A 19,267-nucleotide genomic window follows, 5' to 3' on the forward strand; every position below is an offset into this window, starting at 1 on the left:
GATAAAAGAAGATATAAGAATAAATAATAATACTCATAATATCAGTCTCATATGAACTTATATTATACACAGAATAGTTCAAAAATTATTCTCACATTCATTATACATTTATATCATCATTTTAATGCTTATTGTAGAAATAGGTTGTCTAATTATCATTTTAGCATGGAAAATATGCATGTATACATATGTACTTAGAATTACGTGTATTTCTATATTGATAATAAACAATTTAAATTAAGCAATTGATCTCAGCAGTATGAGAACATTTTCTTTTTTCTATTTTTGTTATTGTAAGTTTCATAACGATAATTTACAAAAACATATAAATCTATTTCACTCAAACTCTCTGTGCACATCAACTCTATTTACAGTGTGATATATATTGACACGCTGTATCATTATTAAGTTTTTTTATTTATCCAAATTATTTGTAATAAATAATATCTAGACAGTAGTACTTGTAGACAATATTTCAGTAGCTAAATAATCAAAGCTAAAGTATTGAATGACATAAAACAATGCCAACTGTTAAACACAGTTTATACGAGATCTAATATTTATTAAACAAAAAAAATAGAAATGTTATATGATCATGTCACAATCATTTTTATCTCGGAGATTCAATTTATGATACAGGATATAGCTATTTACATTGATAAAAATAATTTCTGATTTTAATGGTTGATTATTAATATAGTAAATATTAATAATAAAGACTATAAATATTTGGATTACCACTAACGAATCAACAACGCGCTGTATAATATAATATCATCACAGCGTACCTTTAAAACATGTTTTGCTATATTTAAGCAATTATTTGTTGTTTGTTTCGAGGGGGAATGGAGGCGGAAATTTTGTTCTTTTTCTTTTTACATATTACCTTTCAGAAAATCTCAGGGATAAAGCTAACGTCTCATATTTTTTTCTTTCTTTCTTTCTTTTATGATAGTTACTATAGATATAAAATCACCACACACTTTCATCAATATTTTGTTAGTTTTAAATCTTTATATACTACGGATGTGAACATTCTGTATTCAATAATGAGTTGCACATGAATCAAATATTAATGACAATTTTCTGCTTTCTTTCTTCTTTTTTAACCATCAAGACTATATTCAGCATCTGAATGTGCTTGAAGATAATTCCCATCATTGGAATGACTGCTATCTTGACAGCAATTTTCTATTACAATTGTTGCAAGTTCTTTGATACGTTCGTATGGCCTTTGATGAGCTTTAAGAGCATTCAATTTTTCTATTCCTCCTTCTTTTATAACTAACGAACAATATTTGTGTGCTGTTTCAACATAGATTAAAATATTAATAAGAAGTTTTTATGTAGCAGAAGAAGAGAGAAAAGAAAATGATTTAAAATGAAGAAACATATTTTTAGATATACGTACGATAAACATTAGTTAAATTTGCGAGTGCCCACACAGCCCAGTGCTGACATTCCGGAGTGTGGTATACATCCAGTAAACGTAAGAGGGGTAAAAATGAACGATAATTGATATTACGTTCTGCTGATAAATCCCATCTTTCAATAGCTTGGACCATAAAATCTAAAACTTCATCTCGACTTGGTTTATCAAGTGTCCAAGCTTCAACACCATCGGATGCCATATGTGCAAGTATACCAGTTGCATTATAAGATACCTATTATTTTATAGAATAATAATAATATATATACATTATCTTATTAATTTATATAGATTAATGATAGTAAATTACTGGTCGGTATACCAAGACATAGATGGGAGGACAATATTAGAAGGGATCTTAAAGAAATAGGCTACGAAGACCGCGAATGGAAGGGTCGCGCTCAGAGACGAGAACACTGGCGGGATTTAGTATTTGCAGCAATGAACTTTCGAGTTTTTTATGTCAATTAATAATAATAATGATAGTAAATAATTAAAGAACAATAAAAGATTTATAAAATTCAGTAAAATGTGATACCTCAATGCCATCACTATTGGAGCATAATAAGTTGGCAAAAACACATACATATTGATGTTGCATAAGATGCACTCTCAAATAGCTTACTTCAGCAACATTACCAAGCAAACCCATCATGTTTCTTAGTAATTCTTCTTTACCTGGATATTGCTATATAAAAAAAAAAAAATAATAACAATAATTATGTATCAAGTGTTTATACTTGTATAGGTTTTTAAAAAATATAAAAATACATACTTCTACGCATTTCAGAAATAGTACCATTCCTTTTTCATCTAAAAATCGTTGGCAATTTATAGCCGTTTCATCAGTCATATTCCACATTGTTGACCATGCAACTTCTAAGACATCATCAAATATTCCAGATACAACTCTATATTCGACTAATTCAAGCATCGTTTTAACACAACCTAATTTGCCTAAAAGACACTTCTCTTTTCCCTCAACTTGACAAGCTAGAGAGTTTAATAAATATATTCCGATACGTTGTACGAATCCTTCTGGCTCTGCATGTTTAGCAGAATGTAAGAGCACTTTTACTAATGCTTCATAGTTAAACATCTGTAAATAGAAATATTGTTATGTTATTCTCTTCTTTTTTTATAGATATTTATAGATAGTTTTGTTTATAGAGATACAATAAATATAAAATCAAATAAACATTATAGACGTATGATAAAGATAAAAAGTAAATACTAACTACATCTTGCGGTATGCGAAATTGACATAGTGCCAAACAACCATTGCGCATCATAATTTCTTCGTCTCTATGAAGACTCATTCCTGTTAATAAAGTGTTAATAATTCTTTTCCTAACACCTACAACTAGATCTCCTTTCTCTTTCATCTTTACTATGTAAAATAAAGTAGCACTGTAACAAATATTTTTTTAAATATCAAATGTTATAATATATAATATTTGTATTCATTAAAATGTATTACCTTCCAGATATCTGTATGTGTTTATGATATGAATGCTTTTCCATCGCTTCTAATACAGTATGAAGTGCTTGATCCATTCTTTGACAATTTTCATATCTGAATACATGATAGAGATCACTCAATACTTTTTGTAATAATTCTGGTTTGTTGTTCATGCAAACATGAGCCGCTATTAATATTTGATCTTCATTTGCATCTCCTGCTATCTGCATTCATCCCATAAAATTAATGTAATACAATAATAAAATAAAAATTACATTACAATTGTTCAATACGTACCACTTTTGCTGGTATATCATGTCTTTTACAAGCTGCATGAGCAGTTCCATAAAGACCTAAAAATTGTAATGGGTTATTGATTCTAGATGCAAGACCAGGTATGTCACAAAGAGCATTATTTGCCAAATCTTCTAAAACTGTTTCAAGGGGTCTTTCGGCAACTCCTCTTCCAGCAAGATTAGTGCCTCCAATATCTAGAGAAACTAATTCAGGCAATCCAGTTACTATACGTCTTAAAATTCTGTTAGGATGCTCAAATTGTCCATGTTTGAAATTGGATTGTGAAATGTCCAAGTGCCTAATATATAAGTTTTCATAATTAGAACAATAAAATTATTTCTTTTAATTAGTATAAAACACTTCTGCATACCTAAGTTTTTTCAAATGGCATATGTTATTAACAAATGCTATCGGATCACCATTAACCTTTACATTGTACAATGTTAACGATAACAAATTTGGAACTTGATCATAAAAATCAAAGTTCAATCCTTGAAAATAATTAGATAAATCTAAATGAGTTAAATTAGTTAATCCTGCCAAAAGTAAATTATATTCCTTTTCAGGAATACCAACATATCCTAATGCTAAACGTCTTAAATTTGGTGTTTTAAATACATAGCCACGTTTGTAGTAAATAGAAGAGTTCTCATCTGCAGCTAAAAATAATATATAAGTATATATTTGATAGGATTATTATGATATTATTGTCATACTATTTAATAATCATTATTCTAAATGTTCTATTACCAAGTCTTATTGGTAGGGCTATTGAAACTCCATGAAATACCAGACTACGTAAGTTTTCAGAATTGGCGTTCACGTGTTCAATAGAAAGTTCTGTTAAGTCACAGCAATTGGTGAGTTCTAGGTCAGTAAGTTTGTGCTTCATTAATATTTGAACAGAAGCATCCGTCAAATTACAATTTATTATTTTAACACGTTTTAGTCTGGTTGCTGTTGTATCTTTGAACATAGAGATGAACCAATCATCGCTCCCTCCTTTTTTACTTCGTTGCATATGTTCTATAAATTTGTGACATATTTCTGCAGGAAAAGCAAGTCCTTTGCGTAGAATACGATGACCATGTTTATCTTTGATTGAAATGATATCAAGTTTGTCACAAATTAGTTTGAAGCAGAGATCAATAAGTTTCTCTGGACCAAGGTTTTGATCTGAATGATATATATCATTCAGTTCTGCCATCCTGTATGGCCTTTTTTTATTAAATCACATACAATTGTTCATTAGAGCACACTATACACAATTATGCAATTATACACTGCTGTCAAATACATCAAAACCTATCAGCTGGTAATGCACAAACATCTCACAATTTATTATAAGTGCTCTAATATTCTTCTTACTATAAATTATTTCTTCGATTCTATTATTATATACAGTGCTAATAAAATTCACTGTAATGCGTTGGTTAAAATTACTTGATATGATGTCGTTACGTCGAAAACTTTCTAGAATTTTAGATAGATCGAGCATTAATCGAATGTGTATATACTCACGTTCCGCAATTTTGACATTTCACTTGACTACCGTAGTGACGCCATACTCGACTTTGATCCAAGTTACATTTTGCGTTAGTTTGTACTTTGATGATAATCAAAACTATTACACTTTTTATAGATATTCATTAAAAATTTGATAAGGAATTTTATTGTTTATTTTTCTTTTTACGATTTATTACAAATTTTTCTTTCCAATAATTTCTAGTATTTTATTAAATAAGGATAAGAACATGCTGTTTACTAGAAATTTAAAATTTTGTTATTAGAGTAATGTTCGGATATTTTTGATATCTGTAATATTTTTGTAACATAATGTAAAATAATAAGTAATAATATATCAAATGGCACTGTCGATATCATTTCTTATCTATTTTGATACGTTAAAATTTATTGTAAATCTATATTTACTTGCTACAATTTATCTGCAATTTGGATCTGTAAACGTAATCTTATTTGTTAATACAAATAACGATGTAAATTTAGCTTAATATTAGATTATCTGAATATTGATGTAAAGATAATCTAAGATAGAAATCTTCGAATGCCAAATAAATATGATAAGTAATAATGATTTATTTTCATTTAGATTAATATAAAAAAACATAAGATGTATAAAAGTTAATTAAATATCATGTTACATCAACACACCTTTACATTTACAAATTAGTTAGCCTAAAGGGTCTCGGAATATAGTAATTGATTTTTAAAATGACATAGGAACTTTTGGACCATCTAGAAATTTTTAACTCACTTTGTATACCGACAGATAATGAAGCTGTTTTGATACTACACTACTAGATGGCAGCAGATATAACTGTATTGCATTTAACATTCAACATATTTAATACAATTATTATTGTTTTTAAATAATTTGTCAATTTTATAAATAGAATGATTTTAATATATATTATTATTTTAATATTACATATTATACTAATTATAAATAGATTAGAGAACAATTAAATACTTATAACATCTTTATTGTTCTATCCTGTAGCGAGAATTTGAATTGATAGTAATTTAAATTTCTCGCTAACTTTTCACTTGTCAATATTAGTTTTGAAATTGTTTAAAAATAATTTCTTTTTAAAGAGCAATTATACCAATATATATATGTATATTTTTAAATAAAATACTTAAAAGTATATAAATTATAAAGAACTGACGTGATATTGATAAGAAATTTTACAAAATATACTAATTAATTATTATATTTTTAAAATTCTTTTTTTAAGAGTAGAAAGAAAAGAAAACTATATGTCTGATCATTGTTATCTTAAACAAATAGCTAATATCTTCGTTGAAAAAAATGAATGAAATTTACAAAGATCTATATGATAAATCAGAGTTTTTACCATATACATATTATATTTATATGTATGTGTGTATGATAACGTATACATAGTAGAGCCTAAATATAGATTGACACTGTGGCACTAATTTGTTGAATGAATCGATAAGTGTGTTGGTGCTTGGGGGACTGAACGCTATTGTGGGGGAGATTTGCAGGGTACACCAGAAATCTCTGCGCTCTTCATACGTGAACTTATCCTGTGCGAAATTCAAGTAACGCGAGCTACGTGTACGTACTACGTTAAACTGTCATTTTTTTTTTGCTTTTAGTTCTTTATATTTTTTTTTATCTTTTTTATTTTTTGTCTATTTTTATTTTTCTTTTTCACGCATTTAATTGAAAAGTTACACACTTCCGTTATTTCAAGTTTGACTTCACGTAATTATATAGTACGTATTGTTTTATCTATATGACAGCATGACAAAGTCAAATTATAATGTATTTAGAAAAAGAATAAGTTTGTTTTTATTATTTGGGCATAGTGATTAAAGTATTTTGGTAAAACGAGTAGCTTGGACGAGTTATAGTAATATTACAATAACGAAATAAGGATAATTATTCGTAATTGCAATCACTTGTTAATAAAAGTTCATCCAATGTATGTATCAATAATTTAAATATAACACTAGATAAAATTATTATTATTATTAATTACAATCATTTGTCCACTAATATAAATATGGAATAATAAAAAGAAAATATTAATAGTTTAGTCAACTTTAGTAGTCATATTTTGTTAGGATAATATATCTTTCGCCAATCGTTCGCCTAAAATAGGACAAGGTTGGTCGATGGGAACAACATTGATGAAACGTTGTGATTCCCGGAAGTTGCTCGTTGTCTGTCATCCATCATCATCAAGACCCTTGTACAGATGCGTCTCACGTGATGACGATGACCGCTGAATATTTAAGACCTCGAAACGCGAGACCAAATTGTCTTTCACCCGACAACCGTTTACTGTATAATAATCCCTTCAATTTTTCACTCGAGCAACAATGGGCAAAATATGACGCCAAAGGGCGACGGTGGTCCTGAATATTGGTCGTGAAATGCGCATATTCAATCGTTACAACTATTTAAGAGTCCCTTTGTTTCTAACTCAATCCTTTATTTCTTCTTCTTTTCCAGTCTCTCTCATCCGTTTTTGTTTTTTAAGAATTAAATTAAATTCGCAGATTCGTACGTACGTGTAAATATGATGAGGTGAATAGCGTTGAGTTTGTACGTGTTTTGCTGGATATATAATAATGCCTTCGACCGGAACGGCTGGCCGATCTAAGGTAGATAGGTCCACCAGTCCTCTTTCGAGGAAGTTGGTAAATTCAGTGAATCAGATTAATCCAGCAAATCCAGTTCAGGAATTGAAGGCCCTTTTTTCTGAACCACCTTTAAGAGTACCAAATGGTGGTAAGGAACAAGATTTCCGATTTGAAGCTATTCAATGTCTGCAGTCAACTGTTGTAAAGGAAACCCAAGATTTACCGGATCGAGGATCATGGAGCAGCAAGGTGATTTATTATAGTGTCCACAATATGAAATTAATTAATACGTCATTCTTAAATTTTTATTTTCTTGTTCTCCAAGGTGGAATTTATTTTATCGGTAGTGGGTCTCGCGATCGGTTTGGGAAATTTATGGCGATTTCCTTACCTTTGTTACAAGAATGGAGGTGGTGCCTTCATGGTTCCTTATTTCATAGCTTTGGCACTTGCCGGTGTACCCATGTTCCTAATGGAACTATCCTTGGGTCAAATGATGACCATAGGTGGCCTTGGAGTCTTTCAAATTGCTCCGATTTTTAAAGGTTCGAAGAAGTCATTTCTGATTGATTAATTTTGTTCTTGCGCGGTAAGTAGAAAGTACAAATGACGAAACGAGGAAACACATTTTTAATATTTGACAATGTATTTGGATAATGTTATTCTATTTGCATAGATCTTATTATAATAAAGTATAAAATATAGGTATTGGATATGCAACCTGCGTGCTCTCCTGCTGGACAAATATTTATTACATTATTATACTAGCGTGGGCACTATTCTATTTCTTAGTTTCTCTACAGTCAGGTAAATAGGTATATGATTATAAGATTGCTATCTTTCGGATGTAGTGTCTTATATTTGTCTTATATGTTAATAAATTTCTTGAAAGATGTGCCATGGAGAACTTGTGGTAATTCATGGAACACAAACTTCTGTATCACCCCCACAGAACGTCTCGAAGCTATTTGCTGGCCAGACGAAGAGGACACTGTATGCGCTACTTCGATCGGTAACTTCAGTCATACGTTACTCAAGGATCCAGTCCAAGAGTTTTGGGAGTAAGTTTTAACTTATTGTGTGTTAGATCTTTTTAATTAATTAATTATATTGTTTTTTTAATATTACATTATAATGTTTAATATATCTTTTTCATATTAAAGGAGGCGCACACTTCAAATCTCTTCAGGTGTTGATGCCGTGGGTGGAATAAGATGGGAATTAGCAGGTACTTTGGCTGTCGTATGGATCATGTGTTATTTTTGTATTTGGAAAGGAGTTAAATGGACAGGAAAGGTAAGATGATGTACAATAAAGAGCAAATTTGATTCAATAGCGAATAACTTAAAGAAAAATATTTTTTTCGATATATTTTGACAATATATTATTTATTCTTTTTACGTATAGGTTGTTTATTTCACTTCGTTGTTTCCATACGCATTGCTAGCAGTTTTATTAGTAAGAGGTTTAACTCTACCAGGTGCGATTGAAGGTCTGAAATATTACGCTACACCAAATCTTACGAAACTTGGTGAACCAGAGGTAGAAACAAATTTGTTCAAATTTAATAATTTTATTATAGCATCACGATTAAAAATATGTTTTAATTTTATTAAAAAAAAAAAAATCTAGGTATGGATAGACGCAGTGACGCAAATATTCTTTTCTTATGCACTGGGACTAGGTGCTCTCGTTGCGCTCGGAAGTTACAACAAATTTAATAATAATGTTTATAAGTGTGTATATATAAATAAAAAATATACGATTTTTTATTTAAATTACAATTAACTATATTATTTAAGTTAGATTATTTAATAATTAACGTGTTCCTTTATTTCAGAGATGCTCTTATAGTTTGCACAGTTAATTCATGTACAAGTATGCTCAGTGGTGTTGTCATATTTTCTGTGGTGGGTTTTATGGCACAAGAACAAAATAAACCAGTTGCCGATGTTGCTGCTTCCGGTAATTTTTTTTGGTATATTTTACTCAAATAATTTCTATCACGTTTTTAATCTTATTTTAAAATCCTTTATACTAGGTCCAGGTTTAGCTTTCTTAGTTTATCCTTCGGCGGTACTTCAATTGCCCGGTGCATCGATTTGGTCGTGTTTATTTTTCATAATGCTTTTATTGATCGGTTTGGATAGTCAGGTAAACAAAAATTTGATGTTTTAAAAATATATTACAAATAAGATATTATAAAAAATGTATTATTTAACAGTTTTGTACCGTGGAAGGCTTTATAACTGCAGCTGTTGATGAATGGCCGAGACTTTTAAGAAAACGCAAAGAAATATTCATAGCTTTTGTTTGTTTTATCTCGTATCTAATTGGTCTTTTGTGTATAACCGAGGTAAGCGTTATATGTATTAAAAAAATTACAACGTAACGTCTAGTTCTATTTTGAGAACATACATTTTATTAAACTATGTTAATATTAGGGAGGAATGTATGTTTTTCAACTTTTGGATTCCTACGCCGTCAGTGGATTTTGTCTTTTATTTTTGATGTTTTTTGAGTGTATCGCAGTATCATGGGCATTCGGAGTTAATCGTTTTTATGATGGTATACGAGATATGATCGGTTATTATCCCTGTTGTTGGTGGAAAATATGTTGGCTATTCACTACACCAGCGATTTGTGTGGTGAGATTAAATAAATTTTTGTATATAACTTTGGTTTAAGATTTAATGAGATAATAATTGTTTTCTTTTTTTTTATATAGGGTGTATTTATATTTAATATAATTAAATTTAGCCCTGTTAAATATCTTTCATACGAATACCCATGGTGGAGTCATCTGTTGGGGTGGTTATGTGGTTTATCATCTATGATGTGTATTCCGGTTTATATGGTTTATATTTGGTGTGTTACACCTGGAACTACCTCAGAGGTATATTATTGACATCTAAACAATACTTTATTAATATGTATGTGATAAGATAATTTTTATTTGTTTTTTATAGAAATTTCGAAAGCTTGTAAGAATAGAGGAAGATGTTGCAACATTACGTATGAAATTAAGTACTACAAAACCTGCTGCCATTAATTCAGGACTTGAATTATAAGTTTTTAATATTATTATTATTATTATTATTTTTTTATATATTGTAAATATTTGGTTGACAGTGAACTCGTTTATATTAAACATGAGCAATAATGTTAAATGAAATATTAATAAGAAATGAAAGAGAGAAAGAGAGAGAGAGAGTGTTGAACAATATATAAAATAATGTAATTATTATAATGATAATAATATTTTTCAGATTAAGATTAAATATAGTTTAATACATCGCTAATTACGGACATATTCACGTAACATACATTATTTATAATAGCACATATTTAAAATATGATATTTTCTTATATTTGACACAAGAAATATTGTATCTTAAAAAATAAATTTCGTAAACTATACGATAATACGAATGTTTGATAGTGTTTTAATCTTTTGAATATAATTTTATGCACAATATGTAAAAGATATTATTAAACTATCTAGTCTGACTTTTCTTTATTTTGCATCTCTTTTATACGATCAATTAATTGTTCTTTCCATTCTTCCTCAGAAATAGTATTTGCCCATTCGGGAATTGCAGTGGACGGTAATGTAAAACTAGCCATCATTGATTTAACTTGATTAATTTTATCTGCATCCATGTCTATATTAGATCTATTAGATGGAGATGACCATACTTCTATTGTTTCGCTAAAACAAAGCTGAAATGTTTATAAATTAATTGATTAGATAATTCATGAAATATAATCATTTCTAATATTTTTACCTGTTGTGAATCATTTAATGATACAGGTATCGCATGATTCATTTCTCCAGTTTCAGATATCCACTCATCGTCCTGAAAATATTCATTGCGAATATGAAAATGATAATGAAATAATTATTTATATATTCATGTATAAATAATATTTGAAAATATATTATTACAAACTTCATCGTCTTGTAATATAAGATCGCTATCAGTAGGTAATTGAGATAATGGCATATATCCAGTCATTCCAACATCTTCATCTTCACTTTCAGAATCTGTTGTCATCCTTGTATCAACGGTTAAATTTGGTACATTTAAACTTTCTTCTATAGGTTCTTCAGTAGGTTCAGGAGACATTGTGCGTTAGGATATATTACATTAAACATATTTTGTATAAATATATATTTTTTAATCTTTTCTTTTGTATCCTATTCAAAGTTGACAGTTGATAAATATTTACTATTATTTTTGATTATATTTGTAACCTCTCTTTTTTTCCTAAAAATAAATATTATTTCTTTTAATATCATTTACACGACAAAGCAATAAAGATTTATTAAATTTTATTAATTTATAAAAATTATATATAAATATATGTCGAATTAAATATATCAGAAATTAAAACATTATAAATACCCATAATGTTTGACACATCACAGCTGATTCCAGAATTTTGACGTCATAATATTGAATATGGTGAAAGGGCGCCATCTTCTAATAAACGCGCGAAAATTTGAATTCGTAAAAACATGACGCAACTAATGTAACTAATGACTAAGATAAATTATTCCAGGAATAAAATAAAAAACATTTAATTATTGGAATATTAACACAAAACAACTATAATAAATATCTAATGTAATAAGTGCATAAAATATAATTAAAAAAATTAAACTTTAGAACAATATTATAAACAATTTGAAATTAAAATAACTTTAACGTTAGTATTATTACTATTATTATTCTTCTTTTTCTTATTATTATTATTAAATAAAAATAATAAAATAATAATTAACAAATATTTATTAGAATTACAAAGAATAAATTGAAAATCGTAGAAAATTGTAGGAGGAAAGAACAGCAGAATTTATTGCGCTATATCTAACTTGGATTACATTATCAGAACGTTGATTAAACCATCTAAAATTGTGACTACTAATCACGAATGTCATTTCGTCCTCTAACTTTATTTCGTCATTAAACTGTTCGTTATTTCTCTCTCACGATAAAAAAAAATAAATAAGAATAAAAATATTCATAGAAGAAACATAAATTTGAGGAAGACGCATGTAAAGTGGGGGTAATTAATCACTGAACTTGCGTTTATTTGAAAGACTTCGAATGTCTGTCGTAATTAATTAAGCTAATGACTAGGGCTCCAAGTTTTATCATACATCACAGAGAAGAAGAAATCACATAGGATGAATGGCGCCCCGCTACTAAACCGAGTGCAGTAGTAATCCAGTGCAACGTCGAGTGGTATCACACAAGAAGACATGTCACTTATTGAATCTTACATTCTTTTAGCAACTGCCTTCATATCAGGTAAAAAAACAAGAGTATAACATTCGACATAATTAAAATTAACATAAACACTGACACGTATCTGTATACATAATATCAGGAATAAATATATATTTATTATAATTCGTAAAAAATTGATGAAAATTAACATTTGATCATGATTTTTCAGTTTATGCTCATCCACAAAACACGTTGTTAAACGACGTGGAAACGGTCATCAAATCAGTTTTTAATGTACCAAGAGAACCAGCTACTTTTAATTTATATACCAGGTATGATAATATCAAATATTATTTCTCTTATTTTCTTATAATTAATTGTAACAAAAGTATAAAATTAACATCATCATTAATTTGTACATAAATCAATAGATACACGTATGAAATTTAATAATATAATTAATAAAAAAAATAATGTTCGCGTTATACCTTGTATATTACTCACAATTAGATTATGATCAATATGCAAAGTCGCGAGGTCGAAGATTCATTCGCACGTTTGCCCTTTCTTGTCGTGGATCGATCGATATGAGAAATTTTTTGCTGATTCCGGAGCTAATGTTATGCGCTGCTATAAACGAACCATTAATTTTTTAAATGATACGTGCAATCAAAGAGCGTCCGCATTCTATTCTCAGCGCTGATGCTCGACTTACTATCATTCATGCGTAAATATCACAGACAAGCCTCCACTTCTTTTTATTCTGCTTTTTCATCTTCATTTTCTTCTTCTTCTTCTTCTTTCATTACGTCTTATGCCGATAGTCCCGATTAAAAAAGGAGGATAAAATGAGGCGCCACTACTAAAGATGGATGTTAAACTGATGTCTCGATATTTTCTTGCTTAAAGAAAATAATTTAAGGGAGAACTCTGTGCCTTTTCATTTTTTTTATTAATTCCTTTTGATATTGATTATCTTTTACATTGGATAAAATGAAATAACGAACGATGAAATTATTAAATTCTTTTTTAATTAACGTTACAATCTATGAATACGGATGAATTAAATATAATTATATAATTAAACAGGGAAAATCCTTTCGGGGAGGAACAATTATTCTTGAATAATACAGAAGTCCTTTATGCATCTCATTTTAACGAAAGTCGTCCAACCAAATTCATCGTTCATGGATTTAGCGATACTCGTAATGAAGCATGGATACGAGGACTCGTAGACGGTGAGTTTTATTAATAAAATAAAATAAAAAATAATAAGAAATAAAACGAAAAGAAGAATTTTCTAGAATATTGAAATGTCGAAGAGAAGTTAGAGAAATTTCATGACAATCACGGTCAAATCGTTTCGGTAAACACGGAATCGACGCTGTCAGGTTCAAGGGTCAACACGATAACACATTTAATTGATCGTTTTAAGAAACTAATGTTCTTTATGATGAAGTCATTCTTAAGATTTTGACGTAATTTCGAGAAGAAGAAAAAAAAAACAATCTGATTTCTCATCGACCTTTTTTTTTAAGAGAATCATTGAAATGAAAGTTACAATATATATAATGCATACAAATTTAAATAATAATAATTGAAAGGACAATATTATTTTCAGCATATTTGTTACACGAAGATGTAAATGTAATAGTTGTTGGTTGGGGTGTATTAGCAACAGAAGTTTATCCAATAGCTGCAAATAACACACGTAAAGTTGGAGAATTCCTTGGTGATTTTCTCGAATTTCTTAATAGAGAATCGAATCTTGAGTACAAGGACGTTCATATCACCGGTCATAGTTTGGGTTCCCACGTGGCAGGTTTTGCTGGTGCTTATCTTGATGGTCGTATCGGTAGAATAACTGGTAAGAATAATTTCCAAATTATTCATCATGATTTTCATAAAATATTGAATAAGAAATAATCGTTCAAAGGTCTGGATCCTGCGAGTCCTTTGTTTGAAACGATTTCTGGAATCGTTGACCCAGAATTTCGATTGGATCCTACGGATGCACAATTTGTTGACGTTATTCACACAAGTGGACCAGCTTTTGGATTTTTAGCACCTTTAGGTCATGCTGATTTTTATCCCAATAATGGGGAATTTCCTCAACCTGGGTGTTCTTTCTTACCAACGACCAGTTAGTAGATTTTGAATAATACAAAAATGTGTATAATTTATATTATACACATATTATATTATAAATTATTCATACAAGTTGATATTGTATTTGCAGCCTATTGCAGTCATTCTCGTGCACATCAGTTTATGACAGAGAGCATTGGCAGTACTTCAGGATTTAAAGCAAGAACTTGTGAAAATTGGGAAAAATATAAGGAAGGTCGTTGCGATTATAATCCAATCGTCTTAATGGGAGAATACGCATCCACATCGTAAGATTCTTTTTAATCTTAAAAATTAATCAGATTTTATTAATCTTAAAAATTGTCTCAAAAACTATAAATATTAACAATTCCCTTCAACAACAGATTACGAGGAAAATTCTACTTGTCCACTAACAATGAACCACCGTTCGCAATAGAATGAGAAATTATTAATCGTTGATCGAACTTGAAATGGAAGACAATAATAATCGTGTATATATATGCGATTAAATAATCAGTACTAGTCATTTGTAAGTTACTTTATTTATGTAGAATTACGTGTTTGCTTATGCATTATGCACACATGCACGTGTCCCTCAATTTTCATTCGGATCTCCGTAAAGTTTCATTTATGATTGAATACCAAAACAAATAAATTAATTAAAAAATCTCTACGTACATATGTAAGTACAAATTACGATGTTAATTAAGTTCAATAGATTCAATGTGAAAATCTTTTATTTTCTCTCAATGTACTTTTTACGATAAATAAATAATCGTATGGTTGGGTGTATAGTATGTAATATTTCATGTTCCTGTCACTTTTCGTTACGTTGCGCGGTTATAATCGATGTTCATTAATAAATGAAGAAACAAAAGTATTGAACTCATCAATATCTTGCAAACAAGTGCAAGAAGTTGTTTCTTATCATGTATCGCTTCTATTTTCAATGTTTCATAGTGTTCAATATATTTATTTACATATCCTGTATAAACGAAAATGATTTCATTCGAGATTACTTTGAACATAGAAAAATCCCTAATGTCGTGGGATTTTCTTGTTACAATTCGACGAGTAAGTGTATTAATTATTGTGTGTTAAATTGTTCGTCATATTTTTATGGTCATTTTATCTTTTATTTCTCTTCGAAACAGATAACTTTAAATTAGTGAGATCGTTCAACGATATACATACTTACGTTGCAATCTTAAAAAATGAATATTTGACTAAATCTGATGAGATTTTACAGAAATTTTTGAATCCCAATAATCATTATTTAGGCATATTTTTAGATTTGAGATGTGAAAATCAAAATATTAACAGACTTATTTCGAAAGTAAGATGAAGATTATTACATCGTTTATGGGATTAAGTTATCTTTGTTTTTGATTTATTTATTTAATTGTTAACATTCATTTAGGCATCGAAATATCATATGTATGACGAATCACACAAGTGGCTGATCATTGGTCATAATTTAAAAGAAAGTTTGAAAATCATTGACGATAGTACTTTTAATATCGCAACTGATGTAATTATTGCTGAACCATCAACTCGTGGTTACGTTTTATACGATGTTTATAATTTATGCAAGGATCATAATGGATCCTTACAAACTGTATTATTTGGTACTTGGCATAAAGAAACTGGTTTGTATGTTACATTGGTCAAACATAAATTTAGCAGAAGGGCAAATCTTCAAGGAATGACACTGAATGTTGGTGTACTCGTAAGTACTCAACTTTCAAATATTTTTATTACACATATAAGTCATAATTAACAACAAAATATTTATTTCTACAGTTAGATCACAAATTACCTAATATTCCAATCGAAAAATATTTATTGGATTATAATAAAAAATCGAAAGATAGTCATTCGAAATTTATGTATGCAATTTTGATTCATATTGCTGAACTCTACAATTTTACGTAAATAAATATTCAAACTCTCGTTAATTTTGTGTAGAACAATTTTTTTCTAAATTTGACTTGGTTTGATATTTATTTCATCTTTATTAGAATGAATATTACGGAAATAGATCCATGGCAAAAACGTGGTGGTAATCGTGGACCAGTATTTGCTGCATTTGAAGAAGGTTTAATAGATATTTGTGTAAATCCAACAATGATTATTACTGAAAGATTAAATTATGGTGACATTATCGCTCCTGTCTGGCCTGTACGGTACATAATTCATACACATACTCTTTAATATTTAAATATAATTATAATTATATTTTGTATTTTTCTTGAAAATAATTTTTAATTAAACAGGACATGTTTTTTATTTCGTATGATATCATCTACTCAATTAAGAGCAACACAATTCATACGACCATTAGCTATTCGTGTATGGTACGCCATGTTAATTATAGTAGCTCTTACAGCAGTTATTTTACTCATTGTTTTAAGAAAAGAAGGTTTTCATGATTTTATCGAACTCTGTGGGATTTCGATACTTTCTTCCATGGGAGCTTTATCGCAACAAGGTTCGATTATTTCAATGACATAATTATTAATAAAAATATGTATATTATAATTAACATTAATAGTAATAAATCATTTTTTTCTTACACTAGCGTCAGCTGTAATTCCTTATGGTGTAGCGGGTCGTATTGCATTTTTACATATCATGTTCTTCAGTTTGTTAATCTTCAATTATTATTCAGCTAGTATGGTATCGAATCGTTTAAAAAATATTGGAGATAAAATGAATGATTCATTAATTAGTTTAGCCAATAGTAATTTTAAAATTGCTATGGAACCTACTCAGTATATTAAGTCGTTATTACAGGTAAACTATAAAAATACGTGTAAGTATAGAGTTAACCCAAAGATTTCTAGTTTAACAATTTAATTGTGTGAAAAAAGAATTAATTTTACTCAACAAAATATAATTGATTTAGAAACTTTTAGTTCACTCTGCTAATGTATTAAATATTTAATGTACTGTATACTATACTGTATATATATTACAGGAACCAAATTTGGAAGTAAGATATTTTTATCAAAATCGTTGGTTAAAGCTTTCTGAATCAACAAGACACTTGTCAATAGAGGAAGGATTAAATCGTGTAGCTCAAGGTGGTTTTGCTTATCATACTTTAACAGAATCAGCTTATCCATATATTGAAAAAACTTTTGAAACTCGTATGATCTGCGAATTGATGGAAGTTCATCTTCTTCGAACGACTTTAGGATTATGGAGCAGACAAAACAGTCCTTTCACTGAAATCTTAAGAACTGGGTATAAAAATGATTAGCATTTTTTTAAACAAATTCACGAGACAAACATTTCTTTTTTTTAGATTTACGAAAATGAACAATGCGGGTTTACGAGATCGTGAATTGAAACGTTGGTCTGCTAGAAAACCTCGTTGTCCATCAAACATACTTATAGCTGAAGCTATATCGATTCAAGAAGCTGCCCCTGTTTTGTTATTCTTAATCGTTGGCATGGTTTTATCATTGTGTGTATGTGCCATCGAAAATATCATTTTTTGGTTTTGGTCTAAAAGGTAGTAATTAAATTATTTTTGATAACAAAATATATCTACAAAATATTCTTCTACGTATCTTACATTTATAGATCATTGATAGATCAATAGAAGACAAATGGATACATAAGTAGTAGAAATGTTTTTAAATTATTATTATTTATTATCTAATATGTATAAATTACGTGTCACGTTGTTTGTCCGCAATGGACTCCTAAACTACTAAACCGATTTTAATAAAATTTTACATACTGTGTGCAGTTTCATCCAACTTGAAAGATAGGATAGTTTATATTTTAATTTATAATCGCAATATTATTTTATTGCGAATTATTTGTTTATTAACAAAGAGTCATGATTATCTCTGTTAGTTCGATAAGATTCGAACAGATGACAGTATAAGGTAATTCATTGACTGGATTGAGTAATTATTATATATAATTATATTAAATTAAATTAATTATATTATATATAATTATATTAAATTATTATTATTATTATATAATTATAGATCGATGTAACTAAGAAAATATTTAGAAAGATTCAAATTATTAATAATATCCTAACTCTATGAATAAATAAATAAATATTTAAAAATTTATAATACTCATTATAGATCGATGTAGATAAGGAAATATTTAATAAGATAAGAATTATTAATGACATTCTAGTTCTATGAATGCATGAATAAATAAATATATTTTTGAAAAATCTATAAACCGCTTATAATCCTTACCATTAGATTAGAAAAAGTACTACACATAATAACATCAATGTTAGATCGTATAACAATTGAAGAGATAATAAAAACAAGATGAATATCAGAGTTATTATTTTGTTATATATCATTCTACATACTAATGCCAAGGACAATGATTTTATTAGTGATTATTTTGCATTTAAAAATGTCAAAAATATTGTTGGATTTTCGTGCGGTGATGCTACAAGTACGTAATTATAACAAATTATCTTTAAAAACGCACCAATTTCTAAGAAACATTGAATTTTTTACCAGATAATTTTAATCTTTTGAGAAAGCTGAATCATTTAGGAACCTTTGCTATCATAAAAGATTCTTATTCAAATCCAGACAT

At 28.6% G+C, this 19,267-nt stretch overlaps 5 protein-coding genes across 7 annotated transcripts; 3 read left to right on the forward strand and 2 right to left on the reverse strand.

Moving 5' to 3' along the window:
* Positions 1–41: 41 nt before the first annotated feature.
* On the reverse strand, positions 42–4,773 carry LOC107074675 (protein zer-1 homolog). The gene is made up of 9 exons (XM_015336334.2): positions 3,939–4,773; positions 3,559–3,847; positions 3,189–3,486; positions 2,910–3,115; positions 2,668–2,839; positions 2,205–2,528; positions 1,968–2,117; positions 1,412–1,664; positions 42–1,305 (listed from the first exon to the last, which is right to left on the reverse strand). The coding sequence occupies exons 1-9, from the start codon at positions 4,393–4,395 to the stop codon at positions 1,106–1,108; spliced, it is 2,349 nt and encodes a 782-aa protein (XP_015191820.1). The 5' UTR covers positions 4,396–4,773; the 3' UTR covers positions 42–1,105.
* Positions 4,774–6,142: 1,369 nt separating this feature from the next.
* On the forward strand, positions 6,143–10,760 carry Gat-1B (GABA neurotransmitter transporter-1B). Of its 2 annotated transcripts, none has more exons than XM_015336344.2 (14): positions 6,143–6,294; positions 7,245–7,577; positions 7,654–7,873; positions 8,034–8,135; positions 8,221–8,389; positions 8,492–8,624; positions 8,736–8,870; positions 8,961–9,064; positions 9,169–9,293; positions 9,370–9,482; positions 9,553–9,684; positions 9,773–9,976; positions 10,057–10,224; positions 10,298–10,760. In XM_015336344.2, exons 2-14 carry the CDS (start codon positions 7,317–7,319, stop codon positions 10,397–10,399), a joined length of 1,968 nt encoding a protein of 655 aa, XP_015191830.1. In that variant the 5' UTR covers positions 6,143–6,294; positions 7,245–7,316; the 3' UTR covers positions 10,400–10,760. The 2 variants fall into 2 exon arrangements, with proteins under 2 accessions (XP_015191830.1, XP_015191831.1); XM_015336345.2 differs by lacking the exon at positions 6,143–6,294 and adding an exon at positions 6,302–6,455.
* On the reverse strand, positions 10,735–11,815 carry LOC107074684 (male-enhanced antigen 1). Its single transcript, XM_015336348.2, has 4 exons — positions 11,738–11,815; positions 11,282–11,599; positions 11,117–11,188; positions 10,735–11,051 (listed from the first exon to the last, which is right to left on the reverse strand). Exons 2-4 carry the CDS (start codon positions 11,456–11,458, stop codon positions 10,830–10,832), a joined length of 471 nt encoding a protein of 156 aa, XP_015191834.2. The 5' UTR covers positions 11,459–11,599; positions 11,738–11,815; the 3' UTR covers positions 10,735–10,829.
* Positions 11,816–12,165: 350 nt separating this feature from the next.
* Positions 12,166–15,466, forward strand: LOC107074686 (pancreatic triacylglycerol lipase). Of its 2 annotated transcripts, none has more exons than XM_015336349.2 (7): positions 12,166–12,646; positions 12,795–12,897; positions 13,655–13,803; positions 14,187–14,432; positions 14,502–14,708; positions 14,787–14,961; positions 15,058–15,466. In XM_015336349.2, exons 1-7 carry the CDS (start codon positions 12,598–12,600, stop codon positions 15,113–15,115), a joined length of 987 nt encoding a protein of 328 aa, XP_015191835.1. In that variant the 5' UTR covers positions 12,166–12,597; the 3' UTR covers positions 15,116–15,466. The 2 variants fall into 2 exon arrangements, with proteins under 2 accessions (XP_015191835.1, XP_015191836.1); XM_015336350.2 differs by having other exon boundaries at positions 12,174–12,646; positions 14,805–14,961.
* A 594-nt stretch (positions 15,467–16,060) lies between these two features.
* Positions 16,061–18,626, forward strand: LOC107074541 (ionotropic receptor 75a). Its single transcript, XM_089175383.1, has 7 exons — positions 16,061–16,403; positions 16,478–16,605; positions 16,696–16,860; positions 16,951–17,165; positions 17,256–17,470; positions 17,655–17,923; positions 17,985–18,626. The coding sequence occupies exons 1-7, from the start codon at positions 16,110–16,112 to the stop codon at positions 18,196–18,198; spliced, it is 1,500 nt and encodes a 499-aa protein (XP_089031509.1). The 5' UTR covers positions 16,061–16,109; the 3' UTR covers positions 18,199–18,626.
* Positions 18,627–19,267: the final 641 nt, after the last annotated feature.

The sequence above is a fragment of the Polistes dominula genome, unplaced genomic scaffold (genome assembly GCF_049000335.1).
Source record: "Polistes dominula isolate Pdom_NZ unplaced genomic scaffold, Pdom_raw_medaka contig_82, whole genome shotgun sequence".
NCBI classification, from domain to species: Eukaryota; Metazoa; Arthropoda; class Insecta; order Hymenoptera; family Vespidae; genus Polistes; species Polistes dominula.